The 22,945-nt window shown below is 47.3% G+C and overlaps 1 protein-coding gene across 1 annotated transcript in view; it reads left to right on the plus strand.

Moving 5' to 3' along the window:
* The window catches only part of LOC146835053 (vitamin D3 hydroxylase-associated protein-like), a 411,367-nt gene that overhangs the window by 126,735 nt on the left and 261,687 nt on the right, over positions 1 to 22,945 (plus strand). Inside the window, exon 4 of the mRNA XM_085602722.1 lies at positions 7,273 to 7,403. Within this exon, the coding sequence (XP_085458848.1) occupies positions 7,273 to 7,403 (131 nt within the window). The remainder of the gene's footprint in view (positions 1 to 7,272; positions 7,404 to 22,945) is intronic.

Below are 22,945 nucleotides of genomic sequence, written 5' to 3' on the forward strand. Positions count from 1 at the left end.
ACACGGATAAGAGTTGCACTGGTACCCAGTTAAATGCTGTCATAACTGTACCTACAGGCTGTGGTAATGTCAGACGTGTGTGTAGCGTTTGATGCAACGTCGCTCATCAACCAAAGTTACTGGGGTGCACTGTGATGTGTGAAAGGGAGCGAGAACAAGCATTTGCAATGCAATAGGTCTCGAATTTGCTGGGTTTAAGCTATTGGCATTGTAAATGACAATGCCTTTGTTTTGGTTTTTAAAACATAAATAAAAGACATTGTCATTTACAATGCTAATAGCTTAAACTCTCGCAAATGCGAGACCTATTGCATTCCAAATACTTATTGTGGTTTGGTGTTCAGTAGTTTTTAAAAAATATTACAGTACAAATATATGTTAATATCTCGACGATTCATTCAAGGACTCATGCAAGAAATTCTCAAACCCAGTTTTAAAAAATAAATTGTGATCGGCCCAAGGTGCTTTTTCCCTTGGGCCAATTTGCTGCCACGAGAGACATGTTTCAGTGAGAGTGAGCACTCTGATTGCCTGCCTGCAACATGGCGAAGTTACAGCCAGCTATTGCAGGACTTGAGAATTTAGTCCTCTTTCCAGAGTTAAAAAATAAATAAGAGCCCTGCCCTTCGTAGCGCTTGCAGGATCAAAATTGTGACAATGGTTTTTAAGAAGCTGCAATCCCACAGGGTTTCAATGTGATAGCTGCTTAAATAAAATGTAAAAAAAGCCTATTAAGGCTAAGGGGCACATGCCCTTCCCCTTTAATTTCAAATTGGCTCCATGGAATGGGGACTCCAGCTTTAAGGTAGCATTAACTTGTTGAAATTGGCCCTAGGGAATGGGGACCAATGCCCCAAGTTAACTATTACTTGCACCCTCGCCATGCACAGCTAATTATCCCACATATTCCATCACTCATTATATGTTCTATGAGAATATTGCATAGATAACATTACTGCAGCATTTGAAATAGCATCATTAGTGAAAAGAATGTAGATGGCGGGGGCACAGGTATTAGTAACATTAGGGCACAAGTTATGGTTACTAGAGATAACTCTATCTGGTGAATTTCAGTTTTTTTCTTTTAGTTTAAAATGTTGCGTTGTCACAGAAATGTTCACCTCACTATAACGTCACTTTAACTTTCACTGAAGACATCATCCAAGCTTCTTTTGTACACATTGCACTATAAACTAGTATGGCATTAGGGCCTGAATGTAAGTAGAAAATAGCTGAATAATACAAAGCATCATTAATGCAATCACAAACACAACTCCCTTAGGTCTAGCAAGCATGTGTTATGTGCAACATTGACCCAATACCATACCCTTCACAGGTAGCCGAGTTCACAAAAACTATCAACCACAGATATATGGGAAACCATTGTTGCATACAGTATTCAATATGTATGCAACTGTTTAGAGAAAGCCAAGTCCCTCACAACGTCTGTTACACGATGAATGTCCTAATACGGATAGCTTTTATCTGTATAAAACCTCCCAATCCCCGAACCTATATTGATTACTCTATGGAGAGAGTTACTCTATACAACAGTTTGTAGACAGTGAAAACTCTCCTTAGAAATAGTCCACAGAGTATTAAAAAGTATCTACTAAGAACAGTGTATGCTCTATGCACCACTTATAAGTGAAAAGAAAACAATATTTGCTTAAAATAACAAAGGTCTGAAGGTGCAAAAAATAATAATACGTGCATCGCTCATACTGTGGTGAAAACTTTACAAATAGCCCATCTTCTGAAGCCAAACAAGCACATGTACATATGTTAGTACGTTATGTAGAAATTGTCCTGCTGAGACAATTCTATCTAATAACTCAAGGTCTACTAACAATACTTAGTATCTACTATATAGAATCTTTGCCCTGTTGGAAATATTTTCTGCAGAACCAAAAAACTTATGTGGAATAGGCTGAACACAAGTCGTCAATTGTCACCAGCGCACAGACACTTCCATAAAAAGATTTATAACGTGTTCAGTACCTCTACACACCAATGGTGTATTGGAGTTTTGTGATGCTTACACCAATTAGCTGGACACAGGCTGTACAAAATTAGGTATAGAAGTAATCTGGTAGCTACCCGCCATTATGTAAAAAACGAGGGCACTCCTTGGATGATGCCATCAGTGATGTCATTTGAGACGCCATCAGAGATTTCATAAATGAAGTCATAGAACATGTAATAAGTGATGTAATATGTGAGGTCATAAGCAGTGCATGGCGGGCGCAAGTTATAGTTAGCTCTGTTAACTATAATAGGGCATTTCTGTGTTTTCTTTTTTAGTTCAATACAACGTTGTCACTAACATTCACCTAACTATAATATTACTTTAGGTTATTTTTTTTGGTACATTTCTAGTGGTTTTTTAAAAACAAAAACATCTTTGACACACATAAATATAACATTACTTTAACCTTTGTTGTTTTCAGTGAAGTTATAGGATTTATTTTTAACCCAATGTAATATTTTATTACCACACATAAAGTCATCACTGGCTGAACGCAGAGAGTCAGAATTCCGCCGTTCAACTCAGAGCCCACTAAGATAAGCTGTGGAATGCCTCAAGGATCCTCTCTGATCCCCACCCTTTTCAACATCTACATGGTCTCGCTTTCAGCAATCATCAGAAGCCACAGACTTAACATTATATCCTACGCTGACAACAGCCAGCTGATTCTCTCCTTCACAGACGAACCCTCAGCCACCAAGAGCAACTTCCACTTTAGAATGAAGGCAGTCGCCACCTGGATGAAGGACAGCTGCCTCAAGCTTAATTCAGACAAGACCGAAGTCCTCATCCTGGTCACCTCCCCCTCCACCTGGGACAACTCTTGGTGGCCTGCAGTGCTCGGAAACCTCCAAACCTACGGACACCACACAAAACCTCAGCATCATCCTGCACTCCCCGCTCTCAATGAACCACCAAATTGACACAGTTTCATCCTCCTGCATCCACACGCTCGGCCTCCTTCATAAGATCTTCAAGTGGATCCCAAATGAGTCCAGTAAAACAGCCACCCATGCACACGTCAGCAGCAGACTAGACTACGGCAACACACTCTACCTGTCAACAAAAGAATCACCTTCAGGTTCCTCACGCATGCCTGCAAAGCCCTCCACAATGCCGAACCTGCATACCTCACCCACCACCTCCCAAAAGACATCTCCTCTCTGCCCAACTGGCCATGGCCACCATCCCACGGATCCACAAGACCAAGGATGGAGGAAGATCTTTCTCCTACATCGCTGCGAAGACCTAGAATTTCCTGCCTCTGCACTCCAGGCAATCACCATCGCTGCTGCAATTCAGGAAGGACCTCAAGACCTGGCTCTTCGACTGAACCACAAACCCCCCCCCACTTAGTACATTGAGACCTTCTGGGGGGACCCACTGGCAGTGAACCCCAGGCTTTCGGCCATACACAAGCAGGGGGTTGGGTACAGGGCTTGGTCTGCGGCCCCCACAGGCAGCCACGCCACCAGAGCATGCCCATTAGTCGCGCGTGGTGCCAAACCCTGCGTCCGACTTCCAAAAGCAACCAACTCCATGCCACACGCAGCCTTTGCTCATGCGTGGTGTTAGCACAGGGTCTGTGTTGCAGCCAGACTCTGCTACCAGCTGCCCACAGACAGCAAACCCCAAGCTGTGCACAGTCTTTGGCCTGGCGCAGTTGCGGGTTAATCTTAGGGATTGGCCTTTTCTGACAGGCCCTATGGCCAAACCTGCAGCTGGCTGCAACTCCACACTACGCACAGTTTTGCCAATTGCAGTGTGGGATTGGCCTTCAGCACCTAGGGACCCCATCCCCTGGGGCCAATACATATATATTAAGGGAAGGGGGCATACAGCCCCCTCCCTGATCATTAATTGGCCCCAGGGATCCCATCCCCAGGCCAAATACAATTAAACAGGTGAGGTGGGCATGTATCCCCTCTCCCTGCACCTTAATAGGCCCTGGGACCACATGCCATCCAGGCCAATTACAATACATAAATGTGAGGGGAGCCACACAGCCCCCATCCCCAAGCCTACTTCGGCTTTTGGAATCCCATATCCCAGAGCCAAACCAATAGAAAAGGGGAGGGGGGTCACACCCTGCCTGAGCCTCATTATGCCCTGGGAACCCCATCACCCAGGGCCTTATGTATTTTAAAGTAGAGGAGGCCCTCATGAACCCTTCCCGAGCCTCATTAAGCCCTAGGAACCCCACTACCAAGAGCCATTTGTTTTTTAAAGAGAGAGGGGACTGCATGGCTCTTCCTCCCTGAGCCTCATTAGGCGCTGGGGATCCCATCCCCCAGGGCCTTATGTATTATAAAGAGGAGGGGAGCTGCATGGCTTCCCCTCTCCGAAAGGCCATTAAGCCCTGGGGTCTCCATCCCCATTCTGCAGGAACCGGCATTGCTCCCACGCGCAGGGAGCATCTACTTATGCTGCTCCCTCTGGGCAGGTGCGATATCTTGATCTGTTTCCCTGCCTGCATCAGTGTGGGAAGGGAAGCAGATATAAAGTATGCTCCCATCTGGGTTCCTCCCATTTCAAGGGAGTTTTAAAAAGGCTCCTGCCCAGCTGATTCAAGCACAAGTTTCCCAGCCTGCGTCGGTGCAGGCATGTAAACTACTGTGTACCGAGGTTGGGCTCCCCAGTAAACAGTATGTGAGCCAGCCCTGGGTGCATTAAAGGCTCAGAGAGGAGGGCCCTGTGCCCGCTCCCCTGATTAAATGATTTGGGCTCCCCGGGGCTTAATGTGGCTCAGGAAAGGGGACTGTACACCCCCATCTCCTAATTATCTAAATCGGGCCCCAGGGGATGTGGTCCCCAGGTCGAATACTGTTTGGTGGCACATTACCCCTCCCCTTAACAAATGGTTGAGGGCCTGGGGTATGGGGTTCCCAGATAAGAAAACGGCCCTGGATGGGGCCCCGCCTGCGCACGCCTCTTAATTCATTCAGTGCGGCCCCCAGAAGAGGTGATCAATTCTGTATTGTGTATGATGAGTTGGGAAATGAATGTGTACTCTCTCAGAGTGGAGTTGCATAAACGCCATGAGTCAACCAGAGATTTTTGGAAATTGCAGAGCTAAATAATGTATGCATTTTGTTAGGTATATAGTTGACAGTAGAGTTTTAATCTAAATTAAGATCCATTAATTGGTTGCAATGACCAACAATCACAATTGAAAGTTAACATTTGCTTATTAATGTTATCCCAGAATGGGTTATTGGCTGTTGTAGGCCCATATACATTAAAAATCATAAAAGGGATCCGATTAATCAGCAGGTCTACTACAAACCACCTGCCTTCATTATCATGGGTTTGTGACACCGCATTGAGGTGTTTGTTTATAAGAATTATCATACTATTTATATTTTTTTGTAAGGCTGGTGACGCTAAAACCTGACCAACCCAACATTATTTAAACTCTAATTCCTGTAAATCTGTCTCTCGTGACAGAGCTATATTAGCTGGAAATCTGGCCAAATATGATAATACCCTTTGACTCTTAAATGGGATACCTAAACTCTTAACTCTCCAAGATATTTCCCTGAATGTATTATAATATCAGAGAAACACAAATCTATGCTTACAATAACATGTTGAAAAGAAGAAACAAGTGGAATAACACTAGAGGTAAAAATACACATGCAAACTGGTTGAAAAAGGTAATAGAAAGAAAAAAAAAATATTACAACCAAGAAAAGACTGTACAAGTCAGGTAGATGATGATTGAAAGATGTAACTAAAGGAGAAAAGTCTTCTGCTTCAGGGGAGGGCCGTAGGAACAGCATACACCAGAATGCAGCACACATAGAAAGAGCAAAAAAAAGGAGAAATCGAAGTATTTATCCTCGTTGCGCCACTGTTATGCCTCCCCTGGGAAGGCGTACATTTTTGGCACTGCCTCATATTTTCAGATCCTTGTAAATCTGGGGCAGTGTCAAAAAGCAATACGTGTAGCGTGAGAACGCCCACAGAAGACACCCATTACACACTCCTTTGCTGCAGAAAACTGCATCAAGGAGGATCATATTTACAAGGCAGAATTAAGCATTGCAAAGTGGCTTAGTGCCGCCCTGTAAATATGGAACAAGGCACAGCACTATAGACCGTTTAAAAAAATTCAGCATTTGATCATCCGGAATTGCTGAAGCAGGACCATTGGGATGGAGCTGGAAGACGATACATCCCTCTTGCATGGCGTTCAGGCTACGCCCTCCCTCTCAAACCTCTCTATTGAGTTCTAACTTTTGCTGATCTACAAAATGTTATAGCCTGTGCTAAAAGAAACGGAGATGGGTGGAGCCATGAAGTATATTTCTGTGTGTAGTAGCATATAAAAATGAGGTATGGAAGATTTACATGTATTTTGCTAGGTGAACTGTACATCTTACATTGAAGAGAATTCAGCACAGTGGCGGTGGAGGTCAACTGAGGGCGGAGTTTGGCTCCCTCAGTCTTCCCTGGAGCTGCAGAAGCAGGGAAGGATGGTGTGGGTTTTCAGGACTTGGCATGAGAATTTGACGCAAGGGTCTTCCACAGGCAGAGACTAAGCTGGGAGGATCCCCAAATTGAGTCTGTTGGTTATGGGCAGGTGCAATGTGGTTGGTGTATGAAAAACTGGTGTATTATTTCTACATTTGATCTGTGGTCAAATGGTTGGCATTATACTTACTGCTAGTTTAGCTGAGACGTGGGCAAATAAATCAAACGAGGCATTCATGGGAGTGATATAGAGGATGATGCCACAGGTGCCAGCTATTGACCACGTGCTGTACATGGGACCATTGGCATTGCAAGGCTGTTAAAGCAAGGAAAAATACATGCTCACCCCTTTGTGGGTAGTAAAAGACAGTCCTATTTATAACTGTGCCCTACTTGGGACCGGCTATGTGAAGCTTCCAAAGGTGAATATCATCAACTTCTTTCATACAATGGAGAAACGTCAGTTCATCAGCAACTGCTAAATATCATTTTTGTTTCTACTTTAATAACGTGGTAATACATTGACACCTGTTTGAAATGTAGAGGAATATGAAGAAATTGGAGGTGAGGTGAGAAACAAGAAAATGTGTGTGTCTTCTCATTTCTCTGTTATAGGTCCCTTGTTACACTCTTCAACATGCTTTGTGTGTGTTAAAGCTCTAACTTATGCATTTTTTTCTAATGTATAAATCGTTGGAATCTAAAGAAACCGTGAAGCAATAAGGAGACGTTCTAGCATTTAATTTTTGATGGATTTCTTTCCGTAGGGTTATGACAGCTGTTGTGGCCTTTTAAATCAAGGTGTCCTTGACCAAGAAGATAACGTCACTGTCCAAGTCTTAAAGAAGCAGGGAGCCATTCCTTTTGTAAAGACCAACATCGCCCAGACTTTAATATGGTATTTATTTAAATTTATTTTTAAACTGTCTTTAATTGTTTAAGGGAAAAAAAGTTCTCAATTTGAACCATGGATATACAAATTGCAACATTAGTAACAAAAGTTAATGTAGGAAAAAACAATAATAAGAGCTTTGTTTTTTTCATGCATTTACAGTATTTTTTATAGAGTGTACTCATCCTGAGACTTTTTGGTTGCTTTTTTGGCGGTGAACCCCATTAAAATCGCAATAGACATAATACTTCTAAGTATTTTGTTTAAAGCAAAAAAACTTAAAAAACACAAATACCGCATACATGATGGACTACAAAATGCAACTGACAAACCCATGGCCAAAGACCTCCATCTCTGCCTTTCCTGTTTTTTTTTTTTTGTAAAACTTTTTATTGACACACATCACACATCAGCTCACCAAGTACATTACACAGAACGCAGTAAGTCAGGCAACGCGGGTACAGTAGGTACATTCAGGCAATACAAAATGTTCCTTGGAAGATCTAGTGCGAAGGGGGGGTCTTCACTATCGGTAGTGAGGGGTGGTTGACAGATGTTCCCACGATAGGAATTCCATCTGCCCAACACTCAGGTCCACTTCTTAGGGCAACCCCGGGCCACGTATACTGTATTTTCCCTGTAAATTGACAAGTCCAGATCCTTCTCCCAATCATCCTCCACAGGAGGTTGAGACACCCCCCACCTCTGCGCAATATTCCTCTTAGCGAGCATAAGCCCCAACGTGACCCATTGTGTTAACCAGTCATTCAGATCTGTCGGCTCCCAAATTTTCAACAGACATCTACGCGCTTCGAGGCCAAGATGCATGGACAGTACTGCATTAATGATATCTTGCACTTTACGCCAGTAGGGTTGAATATAGACACATTCCCAAATTATGTGGATAAATGTACTTACCCGGCCACATCCCCGTCTGCAATCCTCTCCGTCCAGTCTCCCCATCCGTACCATCTGGGGTCCTGTCACATAACTCCAGTGGAGTATTTTTAGTTGGACTAGTCGGAGGTGCGCTGGTATCGCCACGACTCTAGGCCTCTTGCCATTCCTCGTCATCCATCTCAATTCCATCTCTGGACCATTTCTCGCGAAGCACTTAGAGAGGATCTGGCATATTATTTATCAGTTTTTTGTATATCAGTGAGATAGTGTTATCTGGGATGTGGCCGTCTAAGACTCTTTCCTCCAATGTGAAAGATTCAGGAAGGATGGTGCCATGTTGCAGATGGGGACGTAGAGCGTGTCTAACCTGTGAGTAACGGAAGAATTCTGAGTCAGCTAACTCGAATTGCTGTTGCAGGGTGATGAACGATTTATTTTCTGATTTGTCCCACAGATCGCCTATGCGCGAGAGGCCTATGAGGTCCCATTTGTCAAACCCTTTGCTTTTCCACAAACTACCCAACTGTTCTGAGTCCCACAACGGGGTCGCAAGGGTGAGTCTACGAGTCCATCCAAACTTTTCTTGTCAGTATGCCAGACATGGACTGAGTGTTTAGTGGGGCCTGTGAGTTTAAAGCGTTGTGGTTTAGAATAAAGGTCTCTGTTATAGTTCCCACCAGAGAGAAGCCATCTATCCATATTATACCCTGGACGGGTGTAGGTGGCATGGTTGATGGCAGCCAGGTGGGCCGCCCAATAATACTTTTTGATATCAGGGAGGCTCATGCCTCCGTCATACCAATTCAGGGTGAGTTTACTAAGGGCGATACGTGGCTTCCCATTTCACAACAAGTCCCGCTGAAGGCCTTCTATCTCCCTGAAGTAGGATGGTGGGACGGGTCTAGGGAATTCTGCAGGGCATATAAAAACCGAGGCACAGACATCATCTTAAAAAGGGCTTCTTTTCCCAGCAGGGATAGAGGTAGTGACTTCCAGCTGTTTATATCCTTACGCAGCCTGGAGAAGGTTTCGGGAGTAACGAAGTGAAGGATCCAGGGAGAGAAATATCCCCAGATACTTCAAGCCCTCTATACGTATTTGTATTGGGCATCCTTTTGGCGGAATTGGTGGCTCTCCTGCCAGAACATACCACATAGATTTACTCCAGTTAATAGAGTATCTGGAGAACCTTCCAAAAATGGCAAGGATATCGAGGACAACAATCAGGGACCGCCTTGGAGAGGTCAAATACAGAAGGATATCATCCGTGTAGAGCGAGATGCGGTCCTTCCACTCCGGGGACCAATGCATGCCCCGAATCATCGGGTCCTTGCGTATCCAGGCCGCCAAAGGTTCCAACGCAAGGGCAAATAGGAGAGGGGATAACTGACAACCTTGCCGGGTTCCGCGATCCAGCTCAAAGGTGGCTGATTTTTTGTTGTTAACCACAACTTGTGCAAGCGGTTTGGCGTACAGGAGCTGCACCCATTTAATATAATTCGGGTCAAACCCCAACTTTTCCAGGACTGCCCTAAGATACGGCCATTCAATGGTGTCTAAGGCCATAGTGGCATCCAGGGAAACTATCACGGCTGGTTCCAAGATGGAGGCCGCCCTGCCCAATACTCCGTGTACCCTACGCAAGTTAAGAGCTGTGTTACGATGTGGAATGAAACCCGATTGATCTGGGTGGACTAGGACCTCAATCACTGTGACCATACAGTTGGTCAAAAGCTTAGCCAAAATCTTGGGCTCTGCGTTCAGGAGGGAGATCGACCTATATGACCCACAATCATTTTTGGGTTTCCCCTCCTTATGAATAGTGATTATGGTGGCCGTCCTCTGGTCTATCGGCAGGAGTCCCTTTTCCCTTGATTCCTCGAACATCGTCCTCCGATATGGGGCCAGCCTGTCCAGTTTAAGCTTGTAGAGCTCGATCGGAAGTCCATTGGGGCCAGAGGCCTTCCCCGAGTTGATGGACCGGATTGCCTTCGCTATCTCCTCATTAGAAATATTACTGTCCAAAAATTCACGGTCGTCTACTAAGAGTTTGGGCAGCGCAATGTCAGCCAGCATCTGACGGGAGTCCTCTACGGAGTAGGAAACTGATGAAGAGTAGACAGCGCAAAAGTGGGCAGCAAACCTGTCGGCAACACTTTGAGGATCTGTAAGGGGGCTACCTCCCTTCCCCTGAAGTTCCGGTACTAGTCGGCTTGCCCACTCTTTCCTGTCCAACCACGCCAGTAGTTTCCCGGCTTTGTCCCCTACCGCATATAGCCGCCTTCCCCAAAGCTCTTGACTGGTTAGTCGCCAGAGCTCTATACTCCTGCTGCCGGAGCTTTAAATAGTGGAGTTTGTCGGGTGTGGCCTCTGAGCCCAGGGCAGTTTCTAATTGGCTAATCTCCACCTCTATAGCCACCTTCTCTCTGTGGTGATCTTTTTTCTTGCCCGAGATCAGGGAAAGCGCCTGACCCCGAACCACCATCTTGAAAGCCTCCCATAGCGTCTGTGGGGAGTCCACTGATCCTTCATTGTCAATAAAATAACTGTATATTGCTGTGAGGAGTACCTTGCGAATCTTGGTATCTCTGAAATACCACGAGTTGATGGGGGCCACCCATCCCACCTGTTTGTAATTAAGTGCCACATGAAGCCAGACTGGCGAGTGGTCAGAAATGCCTCTAGCCAAATGCTTGATCTCCTGGACATGGGCCATCTGGGATGCAGGGATCATGGAATAATCTATGTGTGAGAGACTCCCGTGAAAGGTATACTGCACTGTGGTTGGTTGATAGGTCCTCTAGCCATCTACCAGCCCCATGATCTCAAAGAAGTCAGGAAGCCAACCCGTTGTGGGGTTCGTTTCTCGGGGGGGGGGCGGTGAGGGGGGATGCCGATCCGCCTCGCCCGAGACCACTGAGTTGAAGTCCCCTCCTAATATTAACAAACTTTCTGGCATAGCTAGTAATATACTGGCACATGCATCAACAATGCCATTTGCGATTCCTTATTAGCGAAAAATAAGGATTCTCTAATAAGGAATAGCAAAAGGATATGCATGTAGAAATCGCTTACAAAATTTGTGATTCTCAATTAGAGAATCGCAAATTGCTCATGCAATTTCAAGGGTGCCAGGGTGTCAAAAAGACACCATGTTGCACCCATGAAATCTGCATATGAGTACATCTTGCACACACACATGGCATGTGTGTGTGTAAAATGGAACTTTGAAAAATGCATTTTAGTGCATTTTTCAAAGTTTTTGCAAATTACCATGAAGTTCAACTTCATGGTAATTTGCTCCCCCTATTAGCGAAATCGCAATTTTTTTTACTTTAATGCATTGCATTTGAGGAATCTCAATTTGAGATGCCTTAAATGCAATCGCAATTTAAGTAATCGCTATTTAGAGATTAAATTGCGATTTTTGCATTTGGGATGATGCATCCCAAATGCAAAAATACCGGTCGCAAAGGAGCATATTCTGAGAATCTGCCCGTTTGCGACCGGTTTTGGCTTTGATGCATGTGGGCCATAGTCCCTAAATCCCTAAAGGTGGAGGCTTGGAGGCCCGGTGGCACATAGATCGAAAGTAGTGTGATGGAGAGTCCCGATATATCGTCTCCGGTCGTCTGTCCAGGTTACCTGTGCAACAAGAGGGAAGGATTTCTTCATCATAATACCCACCCCACGTGAGCTAGAGGTGAATCCCACATGTGCTAACATTATGTAGCCCCCTCTATGTAAGGCTTTACATGCATTTCCAATAAGGTGAGTCTCTTGGAGCAATACAATATCAGGGGCCTGACGCTTGATGTATTGAAGAACCACACTGTGTTTGATTTTGTCCCCTAACCCATTGACGTTCCAATTTAACAACCTAATCCCTACGTTCCTCTGTGTAGCCATGGCTGGTTGGGAGATATCACAACTCCCTCTACTGGAATTTCAGCGTGAGTTTTGACGTCCTGTACGGGAATGACACTAGAAGCTGCTGATGCAATAAGTATAACCAAACGCAAACAAAACACCCCCACCCAACAACCCTCCACCCCGCTGCCCTGTAGTCTGAATCAGAACTACCCATTGAAAACTTGCAGAGTGCCTGTCGCCCTTGTAAAGAACTAAAAGTAGAAGAAAAGTGGGAAAAGAAAGCGCTACGCTACCCTGACCCCAAACAAGACAAATGTACACCCTTAGTGAACCAAGTGCATTGAGTCTAAGAGGATCCACAGCCCCAAATGTCCAGATACTAGAAACTCCCCACCCTGACCCTCCCCGCCCCCGGCCCCAATTACGCAGTCCAGACCCAAACGGCAATACGACCCTCTCCTCAGGCTGGACGATTGTCCTCACTCTCCCTTCCGGTGCGATCGCCAGGGCTCCTCATTTCATGTTGCTCGATCCAGTCTGCCGCAGCCTTGGGGTGTTCAAAAAACCAGGCTCTCCCATCCGCCTCGATCCGAAGACGTGCAGGAAATAACATAGAATATTTCAGGCCTCTGTCTCTAAGCACCCGTTTCACTGAAAGGAACGACCTCCTCTGCTTCTATACCCTCTGAGTGAAGTCCGGAAAAAGGTTATGTCTGCATTCTCATAGCGGAGGGGGGCCCCCACCCTAGGCATTCTGGAGGATGACATCTCTGTCCTGAAAGTTCAGTACTCTGGCCAACATTGGCCACGGGGGAGCGCACGGCTTGGGACGGCCGCCCGGGACCCTATGTGCCCGTTCAATGACTAAGAACTTGCTGAGGCCCTTAGGCTGTAGGTGTTTCAGGAAGAGGTCTTCAACAAATAAGTCAGGGGACTGCCCTTCCGATTTCTCTGGAACGCCCAATATGCGGAGATTGTTGCGCCGCAAGCGGCCTTTGTAGTCATCCAGTTTTAGGTCTGCCAGTTTGCGGGAGTCCTGTAAGTCACAGACTTCTCTTTGAAGCTGTGCCACATCTCCGACAAGACTAGCGGCAGTGATCTCCACCTGCTTGACCTTTTCGTTCAGTTTCCACAGATCCGCCCTGATCAGGTTCACGTCGATCGCCATTGCGTCCATTTTATGTTCAAGGGAAGTTTTAACTCCGGTGATGGCGTCCATAACGTCTTTCAGTGACAGTTCCTGCTCCTCTTCACACAATTCACCCTGGGAGGCCCCTCCGGACAGCCGGTTCTGTTGCGTGTCTTTGGGAACCGTGTAGCGGTCCAATTTGTTGGTTTGTGCCACTCTGAGCCCCCGGGCCCCAGAGCCTTTACTGCGGTCCATCTTGCAGCTTGGCTATCACCCAGGTCCCCTCCGGTCACACAGGGCAGGCGCAATTGCCCTACAGTGGGCCCCCAGACGTTGAGCCTAACAGCCCCCGTCCAAATTCACTGCTATGGACAGGGGAGGGCGAGATGACACGTCACAGGCTTCGGTTGCGCCACTCCGCCGCACACCGAGTGAAGGCCCGCAGTGCGAAGACGGCACAGCTCTGGGCTCCTCCTGTCCGATGGGGCTACTTCACCGGATCCTACCCGACCGCAGGTCGCGGCGGGGACCCGGTCCGACCAATACGGATGCCAGGCTCTTCTCAGGGGAAATGCATTCTGGACCTCCCGCCGCCACGAGACGTCCGTGCACAGCTTCCCCGCTCCCCGGCATGCAGTAGAACTTTGGGCCCTGGCTTCAAATGGACAGGTTGGCCCTACCGCGCCAGTCCCCGTGGATCCAGCGCGGTCCAGGAAGGGCGGGATGGGCACCGTAGACGTTCCAATGCACGGAACCACCATTGGATGTCCGGACAAGGATGCTGGATATACGTTTGGAGAAAGTTAGGCTGCGGAGCTCCGATTTACGCGGCCATCATGGATCGCTGCTGGCCACGCCCCGCCTTTCCTATTTTTAATGTCACGAGACCTCCACCACACTGGCGTGTATGATTTTGTAAATGCCGGAAGGACCAGGGGAGTGGTTGGTGAATTTAAGAATGGGTTTTAGAGGGAAATGCTAATGCTAATGCTAATCCAAACCACATACCCAGAAGAGTAAGACAATTGTAATTCACGAAAGGCACTTCTAAAGTTACTAAAGTCGCAAGAGGTGTCAAAGTGTCAAAACCGGTTCAAAAGTCGCAAGAGGTGTCAAAGTGTCAAAACCGGTTCAAAAGCACTCCGTCAAAACCTTGAAGTAAGTGAACTACCAGACATGGCCAATCACTGATACTGCAACACGCCCCCGGAAAAAACAATGAGAGCAGAGGAGTGGTTACAAAAATGTTTCAAGTGTCATATCAAATGCTCTACAAAATTTAATTTCATGGTTTAAATAGAATCTCTTTATATAACCACTCTTTGTCTATTTGTTCTATCCTCTGAGTCTCGGCTAATGATAGAGTAGTCCATGGAGACAAAGACGCCATAATCAAGTGCCAAGATTCATTGAACCATGTATCTGTTAAGCATAATAAGTCTATATTGTGGTATCTGTACCCCTAAACAATATTTTGCAGTCGCTCTGCAGCAATGCAAAATGCATTTTAAAATACAATTTATCAGTGGCGGCTGGTGTTAAAGGGCAAAAGGGGTATAGGGGAGAAAAACCAGCAAGCAGCTCTAGTCAAAAAAGCTAATGGATGGTCCTTTATGAAAAATGTTGATTTTTTTTTGCTTGGTGGTAGGAGTACCAGACTGCCCATGTGCCAATCCACCGTCATGATTCTCTCCCTAAATGCACAAACCAGGGCAGTAACATCACTGTGGAAGTTATGACAAGTTTAATTGGCGATGCATAGGCTTGATTTTGGGTGTATACTGCTCTGGCCCAGGACGAGGTCTGAAGAGCTCAATTCATTTAATGGAAAAGGGTGCAGGCAGACCCAGAGGGGGTGATGTAGAAGTGGGTGTCTACAATGATAAGCGGGCTTTGCCTCTTCCAGTGCTTGTGTGACTTTTATTGGCTGGTGAGTCCTGAGGGGAGGAGTCTAGCAGCTTTCGATCCCCAGGACAAGGAGTGCTGCAGTGCACATGTTCTGTTGCTGTGGGCTGTAGCAGAGTTACTCCTCCTCGTCCGTTAGCTGAGCTGACTCACTAGTAAGTGCTTTTGTAACAACTTGGTATATCAGTAAGATTATGAAGACCCCCATGGCAACATTTGGAAACCCAATAAATCATGTAATGTGGCAAAACCCGAAACTGAGTGAGCTGCCTTCTTCTGTTATGCACTAGTGAAACATTGTATGACAGAGGCACACATGGCTAAACCACACATGCCTGTACAATGCAGCCCGAACCAAAATGTGTCTTAACCACGTATTCCTATATAACGCAAGCCTTTACCACGCAGTTCTGTTGTAAAGGCAAGTTTGGTATGGGGATATGCGTGGTTAAGTTCACCGCTACCCTGACTCCCTCCCGCCTTAAGCCCTAAAACTTTATCCCTCCTACCATATCCAGCCACCCCCCACCCTTAGGGCCTAAAACCTACTGCTTCCTGCCCTCACAACAACCCCTTCCCTTCCCTCCACTCTAAGGCCTAAAACCCTGCCCCTTTAATAAAACCTACTCCGACATCCCCTACACCCTGAGGCCTAAAACATACCCCCGCGCTGCCTGAAAAACCACCCCTACCCTTTTCTCCACCGAGGCCTAAACCCTTCAACATTTAAAAAAAACGAACTCATCCCCCACTTACATTGAGCCCTAAAGCCTACCCTCACCCCTAAACACCCCCAAACCCAGCCCCAGCCCTAAAAACTGCCTGACCCCCTCTCCCCACTCTGAGCCCTAAAACCAAAAGGTCTACCCCCTTCCAAGAATTACCCCAACCTTCCAGCCCCTGAGCCCTAAAACTGACCCCCAACCCTTTAAAACTGAGCGGGCCCCAGCTCCACTTACCTGTCCGCGTTCCTGTCTGCTTCCAGTTCTGACTCTTCCTCTCCTGACGGGTCCTCTCCCGCCCATCTGGACATCCAGACCGTGTGCTGCCTTAACCGCGCAGATGTGTGGTTTAGCTTTTGGCGAATGAGCATACATGGCTCAGCCCATGTTGTAACAGAAAAAGGGGCTTAGTTACTTCCAAAGCATCATGCAATCTTTTTTTTCTTTTTTTCATTGTGGAATTATCACCAAGTAAAATGGGGTCCAGTGTTCCAACACCCTGGAAAAACAGGTGCAGAAACACCGGCCCACTCAACATCAGGTTGAGTGGAATTCCACAAAATCCACTCCACCTGCCTCATAATCTGGGTCTCTGTACTCCAGGTTTGTGTATTATAAAGATCTGTGACTACACCATTGATGTATTTAGTGATTTAGCGGTAGCCAGTGGGGGGAGGCGGGGCGAGAGGTGCACAGGGGGGGGGTCCTTCTAGACCAATATTTCCGCTTGGGCCTTTGGCACCAAGACTGATTCACGTGGTTCCTGTGACATAGCCCATGCGTAGGCCAGTGAGACCCCTGTCTGCTTTTCCCACAGACTATCTACGTGGGTCAGAGGGCTAAGAGCTATATAGGTAGGGTGCAGTGGGTGGAAATCCTCACATCAGTGCAGCAAATTTGTGGGATTTGTAGCTAGCAAGCCAAGGTGGCGGATGCACTCTAGTGAGACTCCACAGCTTCACCCCATTATCTTTCAAAAATCCTGAGCCAGACAAATAATCTGTGTTCCATTATGAGATGACTTGATCCCAGATGATATTGCCTGACATCGCACCGACCTATGCAATTGATTTCCTGCCAACCATAGGAATAACGGAGAAGACGACCTGAGGCCTAGGCTGGAGAAGCGAAGTACTGTGATGAGCGGTGGCGCTACTCGACACACGAGGCTAGACCACTGCCTCGCATCACCCCTCACAAGCCTGCCAACTGTTTGCAATGAGAAGCGGCCGATTCTTCAATGAGGTGGCTAAAACGAGACGGCGTAGATAGCTGCGACTAGTATCCTGCCGCTGTGGCCTTGGCAGGGGGACGCGGTGGCGGTGATTTCACAGCTTCCTGGGTGGCAACAACGCAGCGTGGCATAGACGAGCTGTACTGAGCCTGTGGCAGAGAAACTGCAGGGCCCTGGCCGATGCCGCGACCCTGTCGGAATGGTGGTCTCTGACGGAGCCTGGAGGTCAGAAAGGACCTAAGCTCAGCCACTGAATGGGAGGCGGTGAAGGTGACTGCCAGAGATGGCTGTGCGCTGAGTGTGACATGGCTCTGGCCCCTTTGTAGCGACTGCAATCAGCCGGGACATAGCCTCCTAGACTCCCACCAAAAGGTGAAGGCACTGCGGGGAGACGACTAATGGCAAGGAACTCAGAGACACTATCGGGCTTGAACCGCTTTCCATACCAGGTGCCGAGTTGTGGGAGTGCCTCAGGATACATCTGTGGCCTGCCAGCAACCGCACTGGAGTGCCTCCACAAAGACATTTTCAGTGATCTCGGGTCATCTCTTTGAACTAAATAGCAGGCGGCTGAACAGAACCCTGCATATGCCGGAGTGCATGACACCGAGCCTGGACTGGACCTCAACACCAACTATCACACGCAGGTGAAAGCACAGAGCCTCCTCAATCACAGCGCCTGGGCCTGAAGGCCAATGCTTAACTGTGCAAGACCGAGACTTCTAAACCAAGTATACTGTTCTATGTCTGCCCCCTAAGCACCGAAACTCATGTGATGTGCTCTACTGTCCCAACTTGGATCGCTTACACTTGCCAAGAAAGGAACAGGAAAACCCAAAAGCCAAATTGGGGGCCACGCTGTGGACAGCCCTCCCCTTACCCCTCAGCTGCATCCTTCAGTAGGTACTGCAGAATACAAAATGTCTGACGCCATGCTGGGGCCTGCCTGAGACACTTTGCTGGCTCCATAGCACTATATTTGTCTAATCCTGCAGCCCAACGGCTCTTCCACTCCACCATCTGACACAAGTGGCAACTGTTTGGCTGGCCCCCTGCAGAGAGACATCCTGCTCCTCTGCACTGCACAAGAGCCACAGAGCTCTCCTGCCTTGATAGCAGTGCTGGAGGTGATCCCTGATCACCAACGGCGGCGAACAGTATTCCGCTGAAGGCCTGACCAAGTGGACTCCAGACCTGGCCAGAAATCTCCCTGGGGGGACACCAGATGCCTAGTGCCCAGCAACTAGTCATGGGTCACTTCTGCCCAAACACGCCATCCTCAACAGTGCGCCCAGCAATGGGCTTGGTGGCACAGCCCAAGGAGCACTCAGGAATTGTACCACTCCACCTGGCACTGACCGGCAAGCTGAACATGGTATAGAAAGCCATAGATAAAATCAGAGCCACCCTTGATCAAACACGCACGTCACTGAAGTAAAAACTGGACAAAGTAACTCCTGACTTTACCATCCTAGGAGCGGACCACCGCAAGCTTGCCGATAAAGTACACACCAACAAACTTGCATTGGCAGAGCTACAACCGGTGGCTCACGAAAACACTGTAGCGCTGCAAACAATACTTGACCGTGTGAGCACCCGAGAACACAGGCTGGAGAATGCAGAGGGCCATTCATGGAGGAACAATATAAGGGTGGTGGGCCTCCTGGAGAGAGAGGAGGGCCAGGATGCAGTAACATTTGTCAAGCACTGGCTGCGTGGGCTACTGCCGGATACCAAGCTGTCACCTCACTTTGTAGTTGAGAGTGCCCGCAGGGTGCCTGCATGCAGACCGCCACCAGGTGCTAATCCTTGACCCGTCATGTTTTGCCTACTAAACAATCGAGACAGGAATACCATCTTAAGGGAAGCATGCAAACTGAAGGAAATCATGGTAAACAATGCTCTGGTCATGCTATTCCCAGACTACACAGCAATGTTACAGGAGCAAAGGAGCTCCTTCCAAACTGTATATTGGATATATGCTATTTGCTGCGGTTTCCAGCCCATCTTTGGGTGGTGGCCAAAGGCACTGATCTTTTTTAAGACTCCCCAACAAATGCATGGGACTAGATGAAGGCCACTGGCCTCACAACCTCACACCCCTTGCCCGACAGTAGCAGAATGGCAGGAGAAAAGAGGATGCTGAGGCGGCCGGGGAAAATGGTTTGGCTGTCCTTCCCGAATGGCAGTCATGCTCAACCTGGAAACAGTGAACACAGAGTTGATTTACCCATTTCAGCCGGTGACCAAACTCTGAGTTCAGACCATGACGCAGGCTCCATCGAATCCCTGAGTGATATAGCTCCATGAATACCTTGTAGGCGGAGCCAGGGTCTCCGGTCCCACTAGAAGTAGCAATGCAGACAGAGGATGGCATTATACAAAGCCACATGGTAACCAAGGCAGTTGAACTGATGTCCCTACAGGGGTCTGTGAGATGGAATGCAGCAGCTCCCTACTGACTCCACTCATTATTTCCTCAAGGGTGCTGCAGAATTATCTTATCTTTATGATGCACTGGGGTGCACTGGGGACCCAGGGCACAATGTTGCAATGCAACATGGGATAAACCCAGTTACGAAAAGACTAGTACTTCACATATAGCATACTAGGAGTTGTCCAACTCCAACTCCCTGATACACACAGCACCTTTCATTTACCAACACACTCGGTGGTTGCCACAGTTAAGCAGCATTGTTTGGGTGGATCCAATAAGGTTACAAACATTGATATATAAACCCCCCACTTATCTTTCTAGGCCTGATGGGCAATCTGATATTACACTACCCCATGCAACACATTTGCGCACTATCCCTAAAATGTACGGCAATCTCCCATAACCATGCATACAATTGGTGCATCGGAGACAACACCATAACCTTAATTTGGCTCACACTAATATCACTTGGAACTTGAGAGGAATACACACACCTGCTTGACGATATTACAAATACTCCTACCTCCAACGCAGATCCACGCATAAAGCATTCACCTGACATAAGTTTAGGCGGAGTGCCTCTGACTGGGCCAGCCCAGGCAGGTGTTCGCTACTAGCTACTCATCCCAGGCCAAGGGGATGTTGATCTGGGTGAAAATGGGGACCCCATACGTGGTGGAGGAGGTGGTGACAGACACAGAAGGCAGGCATGTGTTTACGAAGGGCCGCCTCAACTGTCAACAAATCCTAATAGGGTTACTATATGCACCTAACATAGACCAGACCTCGTTCCTGCATAGGCTGTCTGATGTATTAGCCCGTTGGAGTGGGATCCCATGGCTGCTGGGAGGCGACTTTAATTCTGTTCTTGATGTAATGGCAGACCACTCATTCCAACCTCTGTCACGCACCACAGCCACATTCAACGCACGGACTGCCTGCTTTGCCCACTGGTCCCTGCACACAAGCAACCATGATACATGGATATACTCCTTTTAGTCCTCGACACATGACTTGCATGTCAGAATAGACTGTATTCTAGGGTCGCTTGCACTTTTTCCCATCGCTATACAGACCTACTGCATGGGGTGGACACACTCTGACCAAAACCCCCAGTTTCTGCAGTTGACATGGGAAACGGGTCCACTGCAATACCCCTGTGGTGCTTCCAACCAGCGGCTATAGACGACCCACCATTTTGTGAAATCCTTGGTGCTGCAACAGTGAAGTACTTTGACCTTAATGGCAGTTCCATTCAGAACATACTGCTTGAGTGGGACGCTTTTAAAGTGACCATTCGGGGACACTGTTAGGACTCACTTGGAACATTTGTAAGCAACTTGAGAGGCGTGCAGCCATGCACACTAGAGACAGAACAACTAGATGAGGCGCACAGTGAAAACATTTCACCCTTGGAATGCATTCGGTGCTTGAACTACTAGCACACTCTACTCACGTGCATGCAGCTTTGGACAGAGCAGGACGCTTATTGGCGTGGTTAATACGCCAAGAGCAGCCCTGCCACCTTATTTTCACTTTGCGATCCCCCGCGAGACATTTCCTCTGCATACAACATAAAATTCACACAGAAATGACTCCGCAGTATGCATCTCTATACCAATCCACCACTCACCTTAATCAGGCACATTTGGACATCTTCCTTGCCCATGTACAGCTGCCACAATTACTCATGCGCAACGCAAAGAACTAAATGTACCCATCATGCTCTCTGAGATCTGTGTAGCCATCAGAACTCTGGCGAAGGGCCAAACCCCTGGACCCGGCGGCCTACCCGCTAAATACTACAATCCTACGCTGCGACCTTGGCTCCGCAGCTACATGCTCTTTATACAGTGGCCCTTGCGGCTTCCACTCTTCCTTCGTCACTGCGCGAGGCACTCCTGATCTCTGTGCCCAAGACTGGCAAAAACCCTACTGCTTTGGGATCTTATCACCCCTCCGCCCCACTAAATAATTACTACAAGATGCTAGTGAAAATATTAGTCAACCGACTGGCACCACTGGTTTCCTCCCTGATTCATACTGACCAGAATGGGTTTGTTCCGCCCTGTAACACATCACTAAACCTAAGATGTTTTTTTCCGGTTTGCTACGTACTCCGCAACTCAATGGCCTCACTCTAGATGTCTAATGCTTGACGTTGAGAAGGCTGTTGATTCTCTGGAGACGGAATTTCTATTAGCCATACTACCCAGGTATGGTATAGGGGGTGAATTCCTTTGCATGGTTTTGCTGCTGTACTGTGAACCGACAGTCACGGTTAAGACAGGCCCATATATCTCCGACCCAGTCCTACTGGGCCGGGGTACCCGACAGGGGTCCCTACTGTCCTCACTGCTTTTCTTTGGCCATAAAGCCTTTTGCGGCGGCCATTCAATCACATGGCGTGGAATGAGGCATCCACTCAGGAGATGGCACACACGTAATCTCACTATACGCAGATAACCTTTTATTATATCTTAAGGATGTAAGGTAGATACCCACCTGCTGACCCACATCCTAAAAGGTTTGAGACGCATTAGCAGGCCAAGGGGTAAAAAGGGCAAAGTCATGCCTATACCCCTTTGATCACACATGTCCAAACCCGGCTTACACACTTAACGCAGCCCCGATAACATGGCAAATAGAGGCCCTTCGAAATCTGGAAATATGGTTATAAACACTACTAGGTCTGACCTCATTCAGCAGTCAGGATCATATTTTTGAAACTCCAGGGAGTTATTACAATTTTTTTTAAACTTCCCAGATCAGTCCCCATATCCATGAACTGATTAGTCCTTGCTGCTCAATTTAAAAAGAATTGTCAATAACCACATCAAATACACATCCCACCGTGGTTTAAAACCATTGCATCAATGTGTATACCAAAACTCAAAACATGAAAAAATGACAAAAAATTGAGAAAAGGCCAAAGCTTGGCACATATGGAATATGGCTGTGTGAAGGCATGGGATCATGTATGAGTAATTTGCTGTCTGTTTGATTACAGATGGAGACTGACAATTACAGTCGTTAAGGTGGAACGCGACCATTTGCCGCAGGTTCCTTTACTGAAGGTGGTTGCAGGTACGCGGGACAACAGCAACCACTCAGTAAATATATGATTGGACGAAGGGGCTTTGAACTTTTATTGTATATAGGGTTGTTCATGATTGGCACGTTCGTCTTTTTTATCTTGTCAATAACCACAGATTTGGTGTAAAAAGGGACTGAGGTGAAGATTGATTCCCCAACAGCCCTGACAAAGTTGCCTAGACCGTTTGGCAACGAAACATGTTGGCCTTTCGTGAATGAAAGTGGCCATTTACATGCCTGTCTTTTAACCTG

Source organism: Triturus cristatus, chromosome 4_2, assembly GCF_964204655.1.
Source record: "Triturus cristatus chromosome 4_2, aTriCri1.1, whole genome shotgun sequence".
Classification (NCBI taxonomy): Eukaryota; Metazoa; Chordata; class Amphibia; order Caudata; family Salamandridae; genus Triturus; species Triturus cristatus.